Raw genomic sequence first — 21,277 nt, 5'->3', positions numbered from 1 at the left:
AGCGCAATAAACAACAACGATACGCCGCCGTGGCGCGTGGTAGAACTCGTTTCGGATTAAGAGGCCCACTCTTTCTGAAACTAAAAGGCCATTCATTCTAGGTGAGGTAAGCGAAGTCTCATGTCGAGACTAAATATGAACCGGACCTGGACGAAAAAAAATCTTGAAACGCAACTTGCATTTGCGCGATAGTCAACGACACCCACGAATTCAAACTTGGATTAATGAATGCGATATAAGCAATTTGAATAATAGGACTTTGGCAGATTTTGCTCTACTATTGTCATGGTGGATTTGGTGACCAAATTTCCTGGAATTTGACCTTAAGTTGTTTTGATATCCATAGAGTTACTGTTCATAGCAATCACAACATGTATCTGAGCGAATCTGTTCCTTATTTCCGTGATTTCCTTCAGCAGTGAGCACGCATTTAATAAAACGACACAAATTAAGACAAAATTGTTTCTTTTGCGAATATAAAACATATATGTGCTTGTTATTAATAATGGAAGAAATACTCTTGAACCACCTTGAACGTTTTTTGTGGCATACTTCCCCAACTGGGGCATTTCCATCGCCCAACTTTGTGTTCATCAAAAGAGTTATTGACGACAAGTTTTCTATCATTTTTGTAAATTTTCTTGACAGGACTAGGAATCAAATCCATCCACTTCCAGCGTGGTCCGGTCTTATCGAACAAACCCCCTTCCTTTACCATATACCACATCCAGCCCTGATGGAGGCTTACTTACATTTGGTTGGTTGACTGAGGCGTTTAGAAGATTTTCATACCGCGTTTGTATACAAGCACCGTACACCGTACACGGGAAATCGAAAATTTCCCTGGACTGAATTACAATTCTAACTCAGATGCCGAATGCATAACATTTTAATACACGTTTAGGAAACGTCCGTAATATATGAGGAATGTAACTTACAGATGCTTCATAAAAAAGTATGACTAGCATTTATGCGACGGATTTCATGGATCTCCTTTCAAGAAAGCCCTCTCTATATTTTCCCGAAATAACCGCTTGCGGAGACTTATTTTCAGCCTTCATTATAAGATGGCTTCGCTCCGCCACAAAAACTCAGCTCCAAGATCATGATGAGATATTTCATTTAAGTTAATTTCCTATTTCTTTTTCCTTACTTCCAGGGAGCATAAAATCCATCAGTGGTGGCAGCCAGAGCTACCCGGCGCATCGCGCGCATTTCACAGTAGCTAATCCAAGTTCGCTGGCGTCGGAACGTGTCGTGTGGGTAGGGGAAAACGTGCATCTCCGTTAGTAGTACACTCAAACTGTAACCCAAGCCACGGGCACTAAACCGCTGAGAATGTTCAATTATAGACGATGTGTGACAGGCAGTCAACGACGGCAGCAGCAGCATCGCCGACAGTAGTGTGGTAGCCTCAGTGCTCGACAAGTCATCCTCCAGCCCGCGACTGGAACCGGCCAACCGAAAAGGCTGCACTGTGAAAAACTTGGCCTAACTGCGCGCGCCCTCTCAGGTGGATTCGTCATTGTGGATTTGAGATTTGAAGAAGGAGGCAAAAATCCGAAGAGAGAACAAAGTTGGCTAGCTGTCAAATTCGGTGCACTGGCAGGGGATTTGTCTGCATTATTTATGTTTTAGGAGTGCAGTCTGAAAGTACAGCAGCAGCAGAAGCGGCGGCGACCGCAGTTTGTTCAAATTGGATGTACAACAACTGCTTAGTATTGTGTGAAAATTGGATCGAATGAAGTGTGCAGAAAATTGATTGGTGGCGAAATAGTTGAAATGATTCAAGTGCTCGTATAAGAGTTCGGAACGAACGTGATTTGATTTTCTTTCCTTTCATCCAATCGAGAATATTTAATGGTGTTCACGGTCTAAATCGAGCTCGAGTGGAAAGTGTGCCGACAGATTCGGGATCGGAGATATTCTTCAAAAAAACGTGATTGCATTGCGTGTGCAGATAGTGCTTTTAAGGCGCAGACAAGAAATAGCACAGAGATAGGATTGGTTTTTTGGATCAGTGCCAAATTTCATAGTTGTTATCGTAAGAGTGTACAATCGACGAAACCCTGGGAATTATAGTTGCAACGGGACGGAGTACGAAAAGGATTGGCTTCTATCCGGAGTCGCCGAGCGGAATATGGATAGAAGTGTAGATTCCATTGGTAGTTGTTCACTTGATGTAGACGCTGATTCGACAGACTTTTCAGGTGAGTGTAAAAATATCCAATAAATTATGGAAGTTGTTTTTTCCGTTGTGGGAAGGCCTCCAATAACGTCGAGATTCTGGTGTCATGCCAAATTTACATATTTGTCATCCAAAAATTGTTATTTATCCTTCTAATGTTTTTTTGTAATTTCCAATTGTTAATATATAAATCAGAATACGTAAAGATTTTGATTTTTGTCAATAATATAAACTTCAATGCATGCTCAAGAGTGGTTAAGAATTAAATTCCAAAATTTAACAGTGTAAAAAAATATTGAAATTTTTTATTTTGTTCTTTCGTGATTTTGTCCGTGAAAGATTGAAGAAGTGAAATTGAAAGCTTTGTGATTAAGTATTTTCACAATTAACCTAATTCCATAGATGCTTATGGTTGTGAGCAATACACTCTAAAATATTTCTTCTATATATTTCTTCTATATAACTTCTCACATAAGTACATAAAGTAAGTTTAAAAATTTTGAAAACTCCAATATTTTAAAGCATTCAATGGGAATTTTTGTTGTAAATATGTTGAAAAATCAAAAAAAGATTAATAGATTCAAGAAATTATTATAATGGATGAAAAACTGGAAAACAAAATTCCAAAAAATTGGATAGCGAAATTGATGAAATTAAGTTAATTGAGTTACTTGCACAAAACTTGCTTAGGTCGATTATTTTTCATGAAGATATTCAGTTGAATCAAAGTTAATTGATAAGATTATTTTGAGCTTTTAGTGGAATGTCTTTACTTGTCATAAGACGAGTTCGTACAACTCCACCACTTCATTGTACCTTGACAGATACGTATTTCGACCTCAATAGTAAGGCCGTCTTCAATGTCTCGTGCTTGACCCGACTGAAGACGGCCTTACTGTTGAGGTCGAAAAACGAGTCAGTCAAGGTACAATAAAGTGGTGGAATTAAGTGGAATTGTACGAACTCGTCTTAATGACAAGCAAAGTTAATTTTCCAGGTATTAACCACTCAACTGAAATCAAAATTCCCTCTAGAAAAAAAAAAATTCCATGGAAAATAAAATGTCGATAAGGAAACCAGGGAAGAAGCAATAAATACACCCGATTCTGCACGAGCTGAGAGAACCATTACGCACATAGTGGTGGTACAATGGTAGAATCCTTGCTTATGTATGCTGAACAATCGACTCAAATTTCAGCAATGTACGGAAATTATTTCGCTAGATTTGGCCTTTGCAACTGGGAATAAAAAAACATTAGGTGAATTATAAATTCACCGCGGGATTCATTGTGTATTCACTAGAGTGGGGCGCAGTTGTATGGAAAATCTCAAACTTCGTCCGATCAAGTGAGATCAAGGTTTTTCTGAATCGTTTTGGGACCCCAATCCACTGTGCAAAATATGGGCTCGAATGGTTGCGACCTCGCATGCCGCATCGCGTTTTAAATTTACATGGAGATTAGTATGGGAAAACGTACTTTTTTACATTTTTGCTATTAGCGACTTCAGTTTATCATCAATCACGTGACTCAATACGTTAGCATATAGCCTGGAAGATGCCGAAAGTCTTTGCCGAAGAAGGTACGCAGCTGGAAGGTCTACAAAAAATGTTATTACGTTTCGAAAATGGATTGTTTAAACCATATGCAAGAAATCAATGTTTCTGCCAGCACTACCGGACAACCTTTAATTGTCAGAGGGCAAAACCCATTTTCGTTCTAGTCGGAATTTTTACTTTGTGAAATCATTTCGAATATCTCCCATTAGCTCCAAAGTCCTATAAAATCAATAATTTTGAAATAACACTCAGTTAAATTATTACTCCACGTAGTTCGGCAGTGCTGGCAGAATAAATGATTTTTTGCATATGGTTTGAACACTCAATCTTCGAAGCGTTATAACTTTTTTCGTGGACGTTCCAGCAACGTGCCTCCTTCAGCAAAGTTTTTCGGCATCTTTTGGGTTATACTTTAACGTAATGTGCCACTTGGTTTACGATGAACTGAAACCTCTAATAGTAGAAATGCAAAGTAGGCCAAGTTCTAGTTGGAATGTAGAGTCATTGAATAAGAAGAAGAAGAAATAAACAATATTATAGAATTTTTCACAAGTAAATATTTTTTTCACATAAACAATCGAAAACTTTTCACAAAAAAAATCAAATTATTTTCGGAAATTTTTGATTTTTTTTTATAAAAATGTTCTTTGGTTATTGCAATTTTTACGTTTGAAATTGTTTATATTTCTTAATTTTTTATTTTTTTTGTTTATGGAAATTTCTTATTTATTTAGAGAAATTGATACCTTTTATGGCAATTTTCCTATTTTTTTAATGGAATATCTACCAAAATTTTAAATATAATGTCTTTTGAGCCAGTTCAACAGTGTCTATGGACGACATGGTCCTTGTACGGCTGGAGAACAACTTTAAAAGCTATTAACTTGTCATTTTTATGAACCGGAGATTGAATAGGGTTAAATGCCCAATAGTGGACCCCCTAGTAGCGGAATTTTGCTCTTCCTGTCATAAGGCTTAGATATTTTCAACATATTAACTCTGCTTGATATCTAACAACAAGCTCTGTATCCCCTCTTCACGATACATACATAAAACACCCAAATACACGACGTTATTCATTGAAATTAACATTTTAAAGTCTAACTGAATTCGCCCTATAGTAGACCCCCTGGGGGTTCATAATAGGAAATTGCTTCCCTATAATCGAAACTTCATTTCATGTCCCGTTTCGGGACGTTCTTCTTCCCTATTATTGACCCTCCAAAATATTCCTATAATGGACACGCTCGTGTTAATTTTTATAGAATTGTAAAAAATCATCTAATTTGACTTTCCATAGCATTTCCAATGCATGTAATCAAATCATAGGACTGTGACTGTAAGGTAGGATCTCCCGATGGAATTTCATAGCAAAATGTTGACATTGTGCAGTAATAATGCAAAAATGGGTGGAGGGTCCACTATTGGTCACTTTACCATATTTTCTTACATTTAAAGAAAAAACTTCCGATTCGGTTGCTACGATGAAGCATTGGGCAACATGTTCCATGTGAGTCGAAAAACTGCTTCGGTAGATTTAGAGCGCCTATAATGATAATAGACATCTAAAAAACATAAAAGCTGACAAAATTATTTGACTCTGACATTAAAATGACAAAAATTACAAAATTGACTTTAAAATATTACGAAGTTAGTTGTTAGCATTAGACCTCGTAATTCCCTCCGATTCAGTTGCAACAGCTTCTTCTTGGACGACATGTTCCGTGTCCGGCTGGCAAACTGCTTTGGCAGAAATTATGCAACGGTATCGTCAAAGAGGTTCTACCAGAGACGTAAAGATCGACCATAAGACTTCCTAAAAAGCCCATCATCAAATTGAAGCTCATGTAATGTTCGGAAACTCATTACCTGTTGAATCTTGTTTGGAGGTGATTCCGATGCTGTAGAAACCACCATAGGCCCATAAGGATAGTAATTGAAATGAGCTTCCGAATATGTAGTGGTTTAAACAGTAAGTTGAACATTTTTGATGATTGCTTGGTGAATGATTCTGATCTTTGGCTCGCTTTGATTCAGTTTCAGAAGCTTTCACTAAATAATCTTAAAATTTTTAAGCGTTTAAATCTAATGCGAAATCACGTTTCCATTATTTTTCTAATTCATCATCAAATAATAATAAAACAGAATCTGATAGCACTTTACCGTACCAGAGTAATCAAGACGTATTAGAATGCTTCTGTTACCTGTGTATGGTTTTGGTCCGCGTAGAACCGCTGCGACGTTTGAATTTTTGCCTGCAGAAGCGGATATGTCGTTTTGAGATATTGGTGTTTACCTAATAAAATTTTAAAACGATCTTTCTGAGCTTCTTTTGTTTGACGGGAATTGGGAATATGATTCAAACGCTGTTAATCGAAAACTGCAAATTTAAAAAATTAACTCGATCTAACTACTGCACACGATGTTCAAGTGGCCATCATAAGCTAGTGCCAGCAGTTCTCAACCTTTTTCTTGAGAGGTACCCCTTCAAACTTATGCTTTCATTGAGGGGGTACCTTTCGCTGTAAATGAAAATAGGCGTATTTCATAAGATATATCAAAAACCAATCACAAAACTAAAAAAAAAATCTAGAGTTTTCATTGTTTCGTGAAATTTTATGAATTCTTTCTGAAGGAGGCTTCCGAACTTCTTGAAAGGAGAATTTCTCGTCACTTGGAAGGAGGGTTTCTCGCCACATGAAAGGAAACTTCCGAACCTCTTGAAAGGAGGCTTCCGAGCCTTTTGAAAGGAGGCTTCCTAGCCTCTTGAAAGGAGGCTTCCGAGCCTCTTGAAAGGAGGCTTCCGAGCCTCTTGAAATGAGGCTTCCGAGCCTCTTGAAAGGAGGCTTCCGAGCCTCTTGAAAGGAGGCTTCCGAGCCTCTTGAAAGGGGGCTTCCGAGCCTCTTAAAAGGAGGCTTCCGAGCCTCTTGAAAGGAGGCTTCCAGGCCTCTTGAAAGAGGCCCGAGCCTCTTGAAAGAGGCCTGAGCCTCTGAAAGGAGGCTTCTGAGACTCTTTGAAAGAGGCTTGAAACTCTTGAAAGGAGGCTTGAGCTCTCTTGAAAGGAGGCTTCCGAGCCTCTTGAAAGGGGGGCTTCTGAGCCTCTTGAAAGGAGGCTTCCTGAGCCTCTTGAAAGGAGGCTTCCTGAGCCTCTTGAAAGGAGGCTTCTGAGCCTCTTCAAAGGAGGCTTGAGGCCTCTTGAAAGGAGGCCAGGCCTCTTGAAAGGGAGGCTTCCAGGCCTCTTGAAAGGAGGCCTGAGCCTCTTGAAAGGAGGCTTCCGGAGCCTCTTGAAAGGAGGCTTCCGAGCCTCTTGAAAGGAGGCTCTGAGCCTCTTGAAGGCTTCCGAGCCTCTTGAAAGGAGGCTCTGAGCCTCTTGAAGGAGGCTTCTGAGCCCTCTTGAAGGAGGCTTCTGAGCCTCTTGAGGAGGCTTCTGAGCCTCTTGGAAGGAGGCTCTGAGCCTCTTGAAGGGGCCTGAGCCTCTTGAAGGAGGCTTCCTGAGCTCTTGAAGGAGGCTTCTTGAGCCTCTTGAAAGGAGGCCTGAGCCCTCTTGAAAGGAGGCTCTGAGCCTCTTGAAAGGAGGCTTCCTGAGCCTCTTGAAAGGAGGCCTGAGCCTCTTGAAAGGGGCTTCCTGAGCCTCTTGAAGAGGCTCTGAGCCTCTTGAAAGGAGGCTTTGAGACTCTTGAAAGAGGCCTGAGCCTCTCTTGAAGGAGGCTTCTGAGACTCTTGAAAAGAGGCTTCTGAAACTCTTGAAAGGAGGCTTCTGAGCCTCTTGAAAGGAGGCTTCTGAGACTTTTGAAAAGAGGCTTCTGAAACTCTTGAAAGGAGACTTCTGAGCCTCTTGAAAGGAGGCTTCTGAGCCTCTTGAAAGGAGGCTTCCAAGCCACTTGACAGGAGGCTTCCGAGCCTTTTGAAAGGAGGCTTCCGAGCCACTTGACAAGAGGCTTCCAAGTCTCTCGAAAGGAGGCTTCCGAGCCTCTCGAAAGGAGGCTTCCGAGCCTCTCGAAAGGAGGCTTCCGAGCCTCTCGAAAGGAGGCTTCCGAGCCTCTCGAAAGGAGGCTTCCGAGCCTCTCGAAAGGAGGCTTCCGAGCCTCTCGAAAGGAGGCTTCCGAGCCTCTCGAAAGGAGGCTTCCGAGCCTCTCGAAAGGAGGCTTCCGAGCCTCTCGAAAGGAGGCTTCCGAGCCTCTCGAAAAGAGGCTTCCGATCCTCTCGATCTTCTTGACTTAAGTACAGAAACGAGGATTCCGTGTAGGAGGCTTCTGAGCTTATTGGCAGGAGCCTTCCTAGCTTCTTGAAGGGAGGCTTACGAGTTGCTTCGGAAGGAGCCTTTTCAAAGAAGCCTTCCAAGCTTCTTGCAACGAAGCTATTGAGCCTTCCGGAAAAAAGCCTCCATATCTTTCAACTGGAGGCTTTCGAACCTTTAGATTTTTGTTCGGAAGCATATTATTCAATATTTTGTCTCGATCAGGTAGATTACTTTGAAGATTTTTAAAATTTGTTCATTCGTCGTTTTGTCCTCATGATCTTTTGTCACACAGTCCTTCATACACTACTCTGCTTGGGGTAGACAGGATTTAAACGTCTATAAACAAGTCATTTCATATTATATATAATACAAAGTTTTGGAATAAGAAATTTTATTTATTTTTCAACAAGTTTTCATTGGAATTGTAATACATCCGCCATTACGCATTTTTGTTCGAGGTTCTCCCTGGGGGCAGCGAAGTTACCTCCTGGAGTACATGTACCCCAGGTTGAGAACCGCTGGGCTAGTCCATTGTCGGTCTGTGTCCTAGTAAGGGGAACGTAGGGACGGGTTCAGCCTTGCCAAACTAAGCCACCAGGTACCTCCAACTGAAAACCCAATAAGAAAAAAAGTTTCCAAATTTCAAGAACGAAAGTGGTCTTATATTCTACTTATGGATATTTCTGAACGGCGCCCACCATAATTCGCCAGTTTGTTAAGTATAGCTGCGGAGTATGATGGAAGTCCTTCGTTGCTTAGTAGGAAAAGCACCTGTCTAGCGAACTTGGTTTCGAACTTCCATCGAAGGAAGTGGTGCAACAAATCGAGTTTCAGACATAGCAACAATTCTTACAATTCTGTTTAAAATCTTGGCATATACAAAATATTTCTTAACTTTATATATCTTTCACTTTATTCGCGTAAAAACAGACAGATGGATCCTTCGAAGAAGTTATGGAGAATTATAAAGGATAACGTTAAGATTTTATACAAATTTTGCAAGTGTATTATAAAGAATTGTAAAAAAATCTGGCATCAGTAGATTTCGTCACAAATTTCGTCTCTTCTCTTTTGTAGTCGGCTTTCGTAGCCACTTCCAATTACGCTTTCAAATTTCTATTGACATCGTCGAAGGAGATCAGCATTTAAGATTCAGTTGTCAGATCACCATGCTCTAATTTTGAAACGTAGACATCGGTTGATGAATACTTGCTACTTCTAAGTGCATATGATGCTCTCCCTAAAGAATCGCAAGCGAGTTAGCTCGTGCATGAAGCCTCGATGATTCAGATTTGTGTATGATGCTACCAACAGTCAACACTGAAAACAGCCCTACCTTTCTTTATCCGTACTCCTGTTTAGTTTCGCTGTCCGGCGCGAACTGTCTACCACGGTATTTATATTTTTCGACCATCTCGGCCGCTTGCTTAGCTAACGTAAAGCTGGAGGGGTTATCTGTATCGACATCCATCGATTTGGTTTGCGTGTTAGCATCCAACAAACCACAGAACTTTCAGAGCAATGCATAGTGATGCCACGTCACTCGCCAGTTCTCCCTTTTTGGAAGCTTCACTAGGACGCGGTGTCTCAAATAGCATAGCATAGCATAGCATATGTGATTGTACAAATCGTGGGTGGCTATACAATGCTCAATTCAAGCTCCATCCGGAATAAGGGCGAATGTCACAAGAGAGGACTCTCCCCGTCGACCTCCCCTCCCTTAAACAAAAGTGACAAGAAGCAGATCTCTCTGTGGTTTATCACCTCAGAACGAAAGAAAACAATGCGAACTTGCATTCTGAGGTGATAAACCGCAAAGAAATTCCCTGTCCGTCACCTCCATTCAAATGAGGGGAAGTCGACGAAGAGAACCCTCTCCCGCGACACCCGCCCCCCCACCAGACAGAGCTTGAATTGAGCAATCTACTGTATATTGTCGCAAATTGGTACTTGGGATTAGTACCTTTTCCTATACAGTAGCAGTTGTATACCTGGCCACGTCCCTTACAATCACGGAAGGAAGGAAGGAATGTTAGTTCAACATCTACTAGTGAAGATGCAGGGGAACCCATACTACCTTCATAGATGTCTCAGGAAGGAAAATTTGTGTTAGTGGGAAAGGTGAATAATAGGGAGCTCTATTCGACAATATAGAGCGTTTGTCAATAACAGTATATGCTGTAAAAATAATAAAATATATTCATCAATTTACTTACGAACCGTCCTAAGGGAAAAACAAAACACAAAATTTCGGCAAATCGCGCGATCGTTCTGCCGTCCGAAACAAGAGCCAACACGCACTGAACTAATTAACTTTATTACCGGCCGCGCAATGCAAAACACAAAATTTCGGCAAATTGCGCGATCGTTCTGCCGTCCGAATCAAGAGCCAACACGCACTGAACTAATTAACTTTATTACCGGCCGCGCAATGCAAAACACAAAATTTCACGCACTGAACTAATTAACTTTATTACTGGCCGCGCAATGCAAAACACAAAATTTCGGCAAACTATCGCGATCATTCTGCCGTCCGAAACAAGAGCCAACACGCACTGAACTAATTAACTTTATCACCGGCCGCGCAATGCAAAACACAAGATTTCGGCAAATCGCGCGATCATTCTGCCGTCCGAAACAAGAGCTAACACGCACTGAACTAATTAACTTTATTACTGGCCGCGCAATGCAAAACACAAAATTTCGGCAAACTATCGCGATCATTCTGCCGTCCGAAACAAGAGCCAACACGCACTGAACTAATTAACTTTATTACCGGCCGCGCAATGCAAAACACAACATTTCGGCAAATCGCGCGATCATTCTCTAGGACGCGGTGTCTCAAATATTGCATATAATAGTTGATGCAACATTTGCGTAGATATACGGAAGTGTCATCTTTGAGCATCTCTGCTAATATGCGATTGATCTCGGAAACCTTGTTGAATTTCAGCTTCGGGGGCTGCTTCAATCACCCTTTGCGGAACATGCCGAGATGTTTATGATTGGCTGGATGTCGAAGCTTGAAGAAGTTTTTAGAAGTGCTCTAAACAACGTTTCAGCTGATCAGCTGGACAGGTCCTCGCCCACTCAGGCAATGCGTTGTAGAGAAGGCGATTATCTTCTCCCTTTCGTTGGTCAGGTAGTCCATCCACGTATTTGGCTACTCTGATTCTTCTCTGCTCTATCGTGCCCATTGCTTTTCTGCGCTCCTTAATATTTGGACGGTAGTTTACTCTTTTCGCTTATAACATCGGATTATCGTGAGGTCCCTGACCCATGTTCTGAACCTGGCAATGAATATTCTCTCATTATTTGACTATCACTTGATGAGCACCCCATGTGCCTGGGCGCTCAGTAGGAAACCAACTCCTCAGTGCCGGGAAGCGTTGTCGCTTCGAATACCGGAATATTAAAATACCTGTCCCGACGCAGCAGCTCCTAAATATAATACTAATCACATGCATGAAACGCTGAGGAAATCAATAGAAAAGCAAATTTGTTTTACTATTAATCTTCTCGCATTAGATTAGTAACTCGAAACGTGTGAAAATCGTCTAAATTAACGATATGAACATTGCGATTTTTTCATATTAGAAATGTAAACAAAATGCTAGGCGTATGCAGCGCTCCTAGCAGACAGCAGCAGAACATGACTGCATTTATAAGTTCAAACCATGGTACGAATTTAGTTCAAACCATGATCAGTTTTTTCCTTGTATAAATGTTACTATTTTAACTATTTAAAACTGTTTCTCAATTTTATGATTATGTCAATCGATAACAGATAAAAATAGCGTTCTTTTGATATATTGATCTCACTCCTGTGTCATAAAATGCATCCTTTACGAGCTTTTTGAAATTATGCCACTGGTGGGGGGAATTTAGCGCAAATTCAGAACATTTTTAAATCGCTCCATTTTATTACTTAAACAATATGTACGAATGTTTAAATGAACTCTATCACTTCCAGTATACCTAAATATGCCATTCATATTGTATTAGGTTCATTTCCTACCAATAAGATGGTAATTTCTACTGATTTCAAAATGGTTCAAAGCATGATACGCTTTTCACTAGTTCAAACCATGATTGGATACCCTACACATGTTATAAAATAATTGTCTTGGTAAATTGTGTTTCAATCTAAATTTACCCCGAAATGGAGATCTACCGGTCAAACTCGCATATTTTTTTATGATAATTATGCATAGTTAATGTGTCATGTTGAGGATGCACAGCTCTCTATGAAAAACTCTCTATGTGTATGCAAAAAAGAGACACTTAGTCTATCCACATGATTGTGTTATGAGATGTCTTGATGCAGGCTCATTGATTTTTATTATCAAAAGTCTTATCTGTAAGCTGATGAATGTTGCATAAAAACTCAATACTTATCTATCTGAACATTCAACATGGCCAACCATTTTCCAAACTGTTAGCCCTTATACATTTTTTGTCTCAAACAAAACCCTAAGGGCAATGTTGTACATTCACATGAATATGTGTAAATTACTTGTTGAAATAGGGCCGAACAGGTTGTGTTCACTACAAAATGACTCGCGGTCAGCAAATATGCACGATCAAGTTGCCGCGCTTGGTGCGTAGGGTGAACAAATAAAACAAATAGCCGCTAGTTAACAGCAAGCTAGATGCAACACGTTGCCCACCTCGATGTAACAACACAAAAAAGAATCCAAAACCTGTGTTGTAAATCAATCGCGCGTCATTATTTTGAACTTCTCCTGCTGCTGTTTGCTTCCAATAGTAGTGCATTCATCTACGCCGACCATAACTCAAACGTGATGCAATTTTGAAGAGTATCGTCGAAGTTAGCAGAAACAGCTACGGCTATGGGAATGGCAACCGAACGCAACGCCACCGACGCGTCGGTTGCATCGTTAGACAAGCGCAATGATTATTAAAGCGATCTGGACCTACCATGGCCTGTGTCTGAAGTTGAGTTACTAATGATGCCACCTACTGTGTGATGTGAGGGGCTTATGAATGTATCCGAAGATGTGGCTGAATGTTTGAAGTTGCAAGATTTTAATTTAGATCATCCGACCTAGCGGAATCATCTAAGACCGACGTCTTATATCGTTGAATGTTCATACAATGCTAATGTAAATTATCTTAGTAGGGGCTAACTAACGGCTTTGTTTGATTCATTTATAAGAATGAACCGTATGAACATTATTTATAACTTAAATTATGTCTAATGTTGTGCCCCGGTTTTAGCAAAGTAAACTTTCTTCCATTAACAAAACTAGGCATACCAACCATGGCAGTCGTCTTATCAAACACGAGACTTTTAAAATATTTTCATCTTACATGTATTCAAGTTCGGACTATCATTTCAATTTTTTGTCCTGTTAACCGTCTGAGTTAAAAAGATTTGTGCCTGAACTGTGCGAAAAAAAAAACAAGCAAGTAATTGATTATCGAGCATTTGTACAACACGATGTGTACAAATATGTTAAGTTTGAGTAATTTTAATACTCGGAATTCTGGTTTTCACACGATTTGCATTTTCTCAGTATTCACAACTTAATCTGACTATTTACTGCACAATTTGAATTTTATTTGCATTATTTAGGATTTTTTTAAGCATGATGCATTGATTTTGGGAACAAATCACACGCTCAAAAATTAAGGGGAAAAAGTGTAAAAACAGAATTCTGTATTTTCCATACTGAGCGAATGTTTACCAAAATTGGTTACATTTTGTGGAACACTGGGAGACATGTCGCGCTGCCTAGCTCACGGATACTCAGGTAAACCACTTTAAAATTCCACACGCAAAAACAGTCAAACAGGAAACTGGCGAGAAAAATTTCATTAATATTTATAAACCGGCATGCTTCTGGTATGCCATATAGAACGATAGAATAAGCAAGGCTTCCATTTCTAAAAATAGTGATAAGAAGAACGATGCGATCAAAACATGGAATGACGATTGAACGTTAACACACTGCCATGCCACCACTAACGGCTTGAACGTGCTTTCGACGAAATTGGACGACTAATTGGTTGAACTTGAATCCAAATGTACTCGACACAATCACGCTCCGACAGGTGAAAATCGTCCAACCTAAATGACCAGCCATAAAATTATACCCAAACCGGTGAAAAAACGGAGAAAATGCAGCAATATATTTTTTTATTGGCGCATCACGATTAACGTTCTTGAACTTACGAGAATCACACCCATCTAGAATAAACTGTACCCAATGTGCAGACTGAGACCGTGGGGGTGGCTAATTTTCTGGTATTTTGAACACTCCAAAACAATTGACGGAATTAATTCCAAATAACAACGCCAACAAGCATCATCGGCCGTCACTTTAATCCAATGCACAATGGGGAAAAGGGTGGCCGTTAATCGAAAAATTGAATATCTCCAATTTGACTAATTTATATATCATATGAAAGTATATACCCTAGATAAGAGAATCGGAAAACATTGGAGCGTTATGTTTATTCAGTCCAAAGATATGGGATGGCGAGGTGAAAAAGCTGAAAATAGCTCAAAAGAAAATAGAAAAAGCTCAAAATAGAAAATAATTCCTAACTTTGATTTGTATGGTATAAAGTCAATTTTTCTTCAAATATGAGGTTTTTACATACCATTTCTTAGCATGAAACTTCTGTTTTTGAAACTTGTTTTTATTCTCTATACCTCGTAATGATTAAAAAATTAGCAACATTATTATTGGAAATATTTTTTTTGCCATTTTATGCATGCTGTATTAAAAACAAACAAAAAAATGTTTGCTTATAAAGGGTTAAAAAAGAGTTTCTTAATGTTTCTTCTCATAATATATGTTGTAATATTGTTGGCCACCCATTTGTATAAGAATTTCCCATAGTGCAATGATTCCACGAAGGCCGAATGTCTTCAGAGCGGGTGAGTGGGTGATCGCGTGCGGGTGTATAAGCGCGAAATACTCTTGCTGATATACATCTACTCACTACTCTTGTATGTGAAAGAACCTCAATGGCATTGAAAGCAAAAGCCGGTGACCGTACTTGGCTTTTTTTTTGTATACACAAACAAAACATCAAATTCAACCCAAACGAATCAAATATTGTCGTCCGAAACGTGATGTGAATTTTGCTGGTGTTTGACGGACATCCCACTTCGCTAAACTTGATTTTGGACTTTTCTTGTTTGCGCTTATTTGGATGAATGGATGTTCAGTAGGTGTGTTGGTATGTGCGTGCGATCATGGTCAACCGAGACAGACTGGTTTTTGTTGTTCGCATACCTTTCTATACTAATGAGATAAGGAGTGGTTCAACCCTTTTATTGGATTTGGTTAGGCTCAATGGATCGAGATTATTCTTTCGGTCAATATGAGTTTTGGTAGTCAATAATGTTAAACACGAAATCATAATCAAATAATAAATTGAGAAAATTATCATAGCTACCATAGTTTATAGTCCTAAGTAGAATGCAAAATCGGTTTTGCTATACGTCGTCAATCCGACTGATCCGGATTCTGCTGAAAATCTTTTTTTGACTGAAAATTTTACCGATGAATGTTTAAAAATAACAAATTGAAATGATAGCAATTTTCCGGCAATTTTTCTAACATACAACATTATGTTCATTAGAAAATTAAGACCAAGATATGAAATCTCAGAACGTAGTATACAGGCATTTTTCCTTAACCAATTCTTCCTTTTAAAACAGTATTCCATTTTGAATCGTGTTCTATTATTTTCTGTTGAAAATGAGGTCAAAAAAAGATTCTGAATGTACACAAGAAAGGCGTGATTACCGCTAGTCCATTCCAAACGTTCAAAAAATGTGATCAATGGTGAAAAATTCTAATTATTTCTATTATGAGTACACTGCCGTTATACGCATAACTGTCCCATGTACATAGGAAACCCCAGCAAACATGGGACAACTATGCGTATGACGGCAGTACAGGCGATCTTCAAAAAAATTCTCTAAGCATTCTAGAAGGCCAAGCTGTCAAGCAACCTCCATTCTAACGCACAACATAATCGGTAACCTAAGAAAAGCTAGAACCGTCGTTAAATTCTTGCACATATAGAATTTCTAAAAACCTAATCCCATTTGTTGCTAGTTTACAACCAAATAGCAAATCCATGTTACGCCAACCAGGTCATCGCGTTAACTTTTTCAATTCTTTACAAAACCCCTATTGATTACCTACACATGTGTGATCTCGTTCTGCTGTATGGGCTCCTAATCCCAATGCTGCAGTAAATTCACGTGTTGCAACCCCAAACTCCGACATATGTTAGCATTCCTACGCTGCGCCACCTTCGTCGATGCACCGGGCGCAAAACCCTACATCTTGTTAGCAAATCGAGCACCCTTTGCGACCTGTCGGCACTCGATGCGATGGTAGATATGTATTCCGTTCGGACTTCAGACAGTCAGTCAGTGTTTCAGTCCAGTCTACTCCCCGTGCAGTCCGATGCCAAGTGTCAGTCAGTACTAAACGCATTTAGTGCTCTTTACTGATATTACATCCCCGAAGTGAAACATTACCGTCACGAAGCTTTGTATTTATTGAGCACTTCCACAGTTGGTAATTAGAAGACCAAGAATCCTACGCAAAATTTATAATTTAAGCATTGCTGTGTTATGATTTACCCTTTGCCAAGACAAGTTGAGAAAACTTGTTACTCGGAGATATCTTAGAAAGAGCCGAAATCCGAACCCAGTCGCCTCCGGTGTGGTCTGTTTTGCAGCCGCACATCCCACTGTACAAAGGAAGGCGCCTCATGAAGGCACCCATCAAAGCGTATTCGACCAGCTTATTGCACTGCTAGATATACCATACCTATACAGATGTGTACGGTATTAACTTTGTTTGGGCCATTGGATAGCATTACCCACGATGTTCATACCTTCCCACAATGGGCCATGGTTTGAAAAAAGTAACTGAAAAAAAAACGCGCTATCAAAATTGCGAATGCCAATTGAATCATTAAACGAAATTGACGCTTTAAATTGGATTTTTTTTATCCCAATTTATCCAACCCATACGCTTTTTTCATAAAAGATCCTAAATATTTGTTAGGACTGTTTGCTCAAATTTAGCCTAAAGTTGCACTTTTTGTCCAAGTTTAAACTTGAATTTTGGGAAAATGAATTGACAAAATTTCGAAAAAAAAATCTGGTACTAAGCAATAGATCTACACTCTATTAATGCCATTTTTGTGAATAAGGCGATTCGTTTCTAATCATGGGACTGAAGGACTAATACGCCTACTTTATTCATTTAATATGGAGTATAATGTTTTTGTTTTAATTTCGTTTAATTCATGATAACAAAGCTTCGGAAATATTGACAGGCTGTTTTTCAACATTAAAAAGCCATTCAAACACAAAAGGCTCGATATACCTCAACTAATTGCAAGTTTTCGCCAGGAAAAGTTTACTGCTGATAATTTGCACTAACTGCGTACGAACCAATCACCCAAAATGAGCGTCTGAATTCGGGTTCATTTCATTCATTTATTTAGTTAACATCTAAACAGATAACACTGAATCAACAATTTGACGCCACAATGCACGGTTCGAGGCCGCATCTCTCCATCCTCGGATACGCCCCACGCTCGCCAAGTCGTTCTGCACCTGGTCTGCCCATCTCGCTCGCTGCGCTCCACGGCGTCTCGTACCTGCCGGATCGGAAGCGAACACCATCTTTGCAGGGTTGCTGTCCGGCATTCTTGCAACATGTCCTGCCCATCGTACCCTTCCGGCTTTAGCTACCTTCTGGATACTGGGTTCGCCGTAGAGTTGGGCGAGCTCATGGTTCATTCTTCGCCGCCACACACCGTCTTCTTGCACACCGCCAAAGATGGTCCTAAGCACCCGTCTCTCGAATACTCCGAGTGCTTGCAAGTCCTCCTCGAGCATTGTCCATGTTTCATGTCCGTAGAGGACTACCGGTCTTATTAACGTCTTGTACATGACACATTTGGTGCGGTGGCGAATCTTTTTCGACCGCAGTTTCTTCTGGAGCCCGTAGTAGGCCCGACTTCCACAGATGATGCGCCTTCGTATTTCACGACTAACGTTGTTGTCAGCCGTTAGCAAGGATCCGAGGTAGACGAATTCCTCGACCACCTCGAAGGTATCCCCGTCTATCGTAACACTGCTTCCCAGGCGGGCCCTGTCGCGCTCGGTTCCGCCCACAAGCATGTACTTTGTCTTTGACGCATTCACCACCAGTCCAACTTTTGTTGCTTCACGTTTCAGGCGGGTGTACAGTTCTGCCACCTTTGCAGATGTTCGGCCGACAATGTCCATGTCATCCGCGAAACAAATAAATTGACTGGATCTGTTGAAAATCGTACCCAGGCTGTTACACCCGGCTCTCCGCATGACACCTTCTAGCGCAATGTTGAACAACAGGCACGAAAGTCCATCACCTTGTCTTAGTCCCCGGCGCGATTCGAACGAACTGGAGTGTTCGCCCGAAATCTTCACACAGTTTTGCACACCATCCACCGTTGCTTTGATCAGTCTGGTAAGCTTCCCAGCTGTTCTCGTCCATAATTTTCCATAGCTCTACGCGGTCTATACTGTCGTATGCCGCCTTGAAATCAACGAACAGATGGTGCGTTGGGACCTGGTATTCACGGCATTGTTGAAGGATTTGCCGTACAGTAAAGATCTGGTCCGTTGTCGAGCGGCCGTCAACGAAGCCGGCTTGATAACTTTCCACGAACTCGTTCACTAATGGTGACAGACGACGGAAGATGATCTGGGATATCACTTTGTAGGCGGCATTAAGGATGGTGATCGCTCGAAAGTTCTCACACTCCAGTTTGTCGCCTTTCTTGTAGATGGGGCATATAACCCCTTCCTTCCACTCCTCCGGTAGCTGTTCGGTTTCCCAGATTCTGACTATCAGTTTGTGCAGGCAAGTGGCCAGCTTTTCCGGCCCATCTTCGATACCATCCTTACCAGCTGCTTTATTGGTCTTTAGCTGTTGAATGGCATCCTTAACTTCCCTCAAGGTGGGACTGGTTGGCTTCCATCGTCCGCTGAACTGACGTAGTCATCTCCTCCGCTGCCTTGACTTTCACTGCCTGTACTCTCAGCGCCATTCAGATGTTCCTCGTAGTACTGCTTCCACCTTTCGATCACCACACGTTCGTCCGTCAAGATGCTCCCATCCTTATCCCGGCACATTTCGGCTCGCGGCACGAAGCCTTTGCGGGATGCGTTGAGCTTCTGATAGAACTTGCGTGTATCTTGAGAACGGCACAGCTGTTCCATCTCCTCGCACTCCGCTTCTTCCAGGCGGCGTTTCTTCTCCTGAAAAAGGCGGGTCTGCTGTCTCCGCTTCCGTCTATAACGTTCCACGTTCTGCCGGGTACCTTGCTGCAGCGCGACCGCCCGCGCTGCGTCCTTCTCCTCCAGAATCTGTCTGCACTCTTCGTCGAACCAATCGTTCCGTCGACTTCGACCCATATACCCGACGTTGTTCTCCGCTGCGTCGTTAATGGCTGCTTTAACTGTACTCCAGCGGTCCTCAAGAGGGGCCCCATCGAGCTCACCCTCTTCCGGCAACGCTGCCTCGAGATGCTGCGCGTATGCAGTGGCGACATCAGGTTGCTTCAGTCGCTCTAGGTCGTACCGCGGCGGTCGTCGGTACCGAACATTGTTAATGACGGATAGTTTTGGGCGCAGTTTAACCATCACCAGATAGTGGTCAGAGTCGATGTTAGCGCCACGATATGTCCTGACGTCGATAATGTCGGAGAAGTGCCGTCCATCAATCAGAACGTGGTCGATTTTTGATTCTGTCTGCAGTGGTGATTCCAGGTGTACCGATACGGGAGGCTGTGTTGGAAGTAGGTGCTGTCGAATGGCCATATTCTTGGATGCGGCGAAATCAATTAGTCGTAGGCCGTTTTCGTTCGTCAGCCGGTGAGCGCTGAACTTTCCAATAGTCGGTCTAAACTCCTCCTCTTGGCCAACCTGAGCGTTCAAATCTCCTATGATGATTTTGACGTCGTGTCTTGGGCAGCTGTCGTACTCACGTTCCAGCTGTGCGTAGAATGCGTCCTTATAATCATCAGTGCTTCCGGAGTGTGGGCTATGGACGTTGATTATGCTGAAGTTGAAGAACCGGCCTTTGATCCTCAACCTGCACATTCTTTCATTGATCGGCCACCACCCGATCACGCGCCTTTGCATGTCGCCCATCACTATGAAAGCTGTTCCCAGCTCGTGTGTGTTGCCGCAGCTCTGGTAGATGGTATGATTACCTCTAAACGTTCGCACCATTGATCCCTTCCAACAAACCTCCTGCAGCGCTACGATGCCGAATCCACGGTCCTTGAGCACATCGGCGAGTATGCGTGTGCTCCCGATGAAGTTGAGAGATTTGCAGTTCCACGAACCGAGTTTCCAATCGCTAGTCCCTTTTCGTCGCAGTGGTCTTCGCCGATGGTTCCGGTCCGGTCCGGTTCCGGTCCAATCTCTTGTTGATTGTTCGTTGCTTATGATTTTTTAAAGGCTGGCTTGCAGGGCCTGACACCAAACCCCCTAAATTTCCGGAGGACCATTCCTCCTTATTTCCGGTGGACCATGGTGCACAGTTTCACTTAGAGTCCCTCGCTGGCACTCGGACGATGATCAGCCGCCCCTAACATGGAGAACAGACGCTGTTGTGAGCCGATCCTGACATGGAGAACAGACGCTCGATAAGATTTGCACCTCCGGAGAGGAGCAAACCCCCCCTTCCCTGTCAGCATACGACAATAGTTCCCACCGGGGTTGGTTACCCGATCTTCCCTAAGGTTGCTCGTATCCCGGCCAGCACCGCGGGGAGGTAGGGATAGGAGTTGCTGGGTAAGAGGCTAAGGACCGCGAGATGGGGTCTATTTTATTCCTTCAGGTACGCGAAGTACCAATGGTACGCTTTACCCAGCATTTGCCGTGCCGTGCTGAATTCGGGTATACCGCCCAGAAACTGGGTACCAAAAACAGAAGTAGAGTAACGCAACAAGTTTTGCCCATGTTCCTAATTTGGCCAATTTCTCGCATAACTCCAAAAGTGAAGCCATTTTCGAGGGTTTTATTAGCTCTAACAGCAGATATATTCCTTATCTTTCTTTGCTGTTGAAACTGATCGATATGTTTGGGAAAATATGCATTTTTCAGGATTGGCCAAATTAGGCACTAAGGTGGCCAAAACCGGTACACTTCCCCTACCAAAAACGATGTTGGCAGAGTGCTATTGTACCGCGGATGACAAGAGTTTCACCCTCCTGTTTCTAATCA

The 21,277-nt window shown here is 41.8% G+C and overlaps 1 protein-coding gene across 1 annotated transcript in view; it reads left to right on the top strand.

Annotated features, from left to right (window-relative positions):
• LOC134212641 (uncharacterized) overlaps window positions 1-21,277 on the top strand; it is a 149,070-nt gene that overhangs the window by 82,332 nt on the left and 45,461 nt on the right. The window contains exon 3 of the mRNA XM_062690668.1: window positions 1,160-2,210. Within this exon, the coding sequence (XP_062546652.1) occupies window positions 2,141-2,210 (70 nt within the window). The 5' untranslated portion in view covers window positions 1,160-2,140. The remainder of the gene's footprint in view (window positions 1-1,159; window positions 2,211-21,277) is intronic.

This window comes from Armigeres subalbatus, chromosome 2 (genome assembly GCF_024139115.2).
Source record: "Armigeres subalbatus isolate Guangzhou_Male chromosome 2, GZ_Asu_2, whole genome shotgun sequence".
Lineage (NCBI taxonomy): Eukaryota > Metazoa > Arthropoda > Insecta > Diptera > Culicidae > Armigeres > Armigeres subalbatus.
The sequence above is the reverse complement of the archived record's forward strand: the minus strand, read 5'-3'. Positions and strand labels throughout refer to the sequence as shown.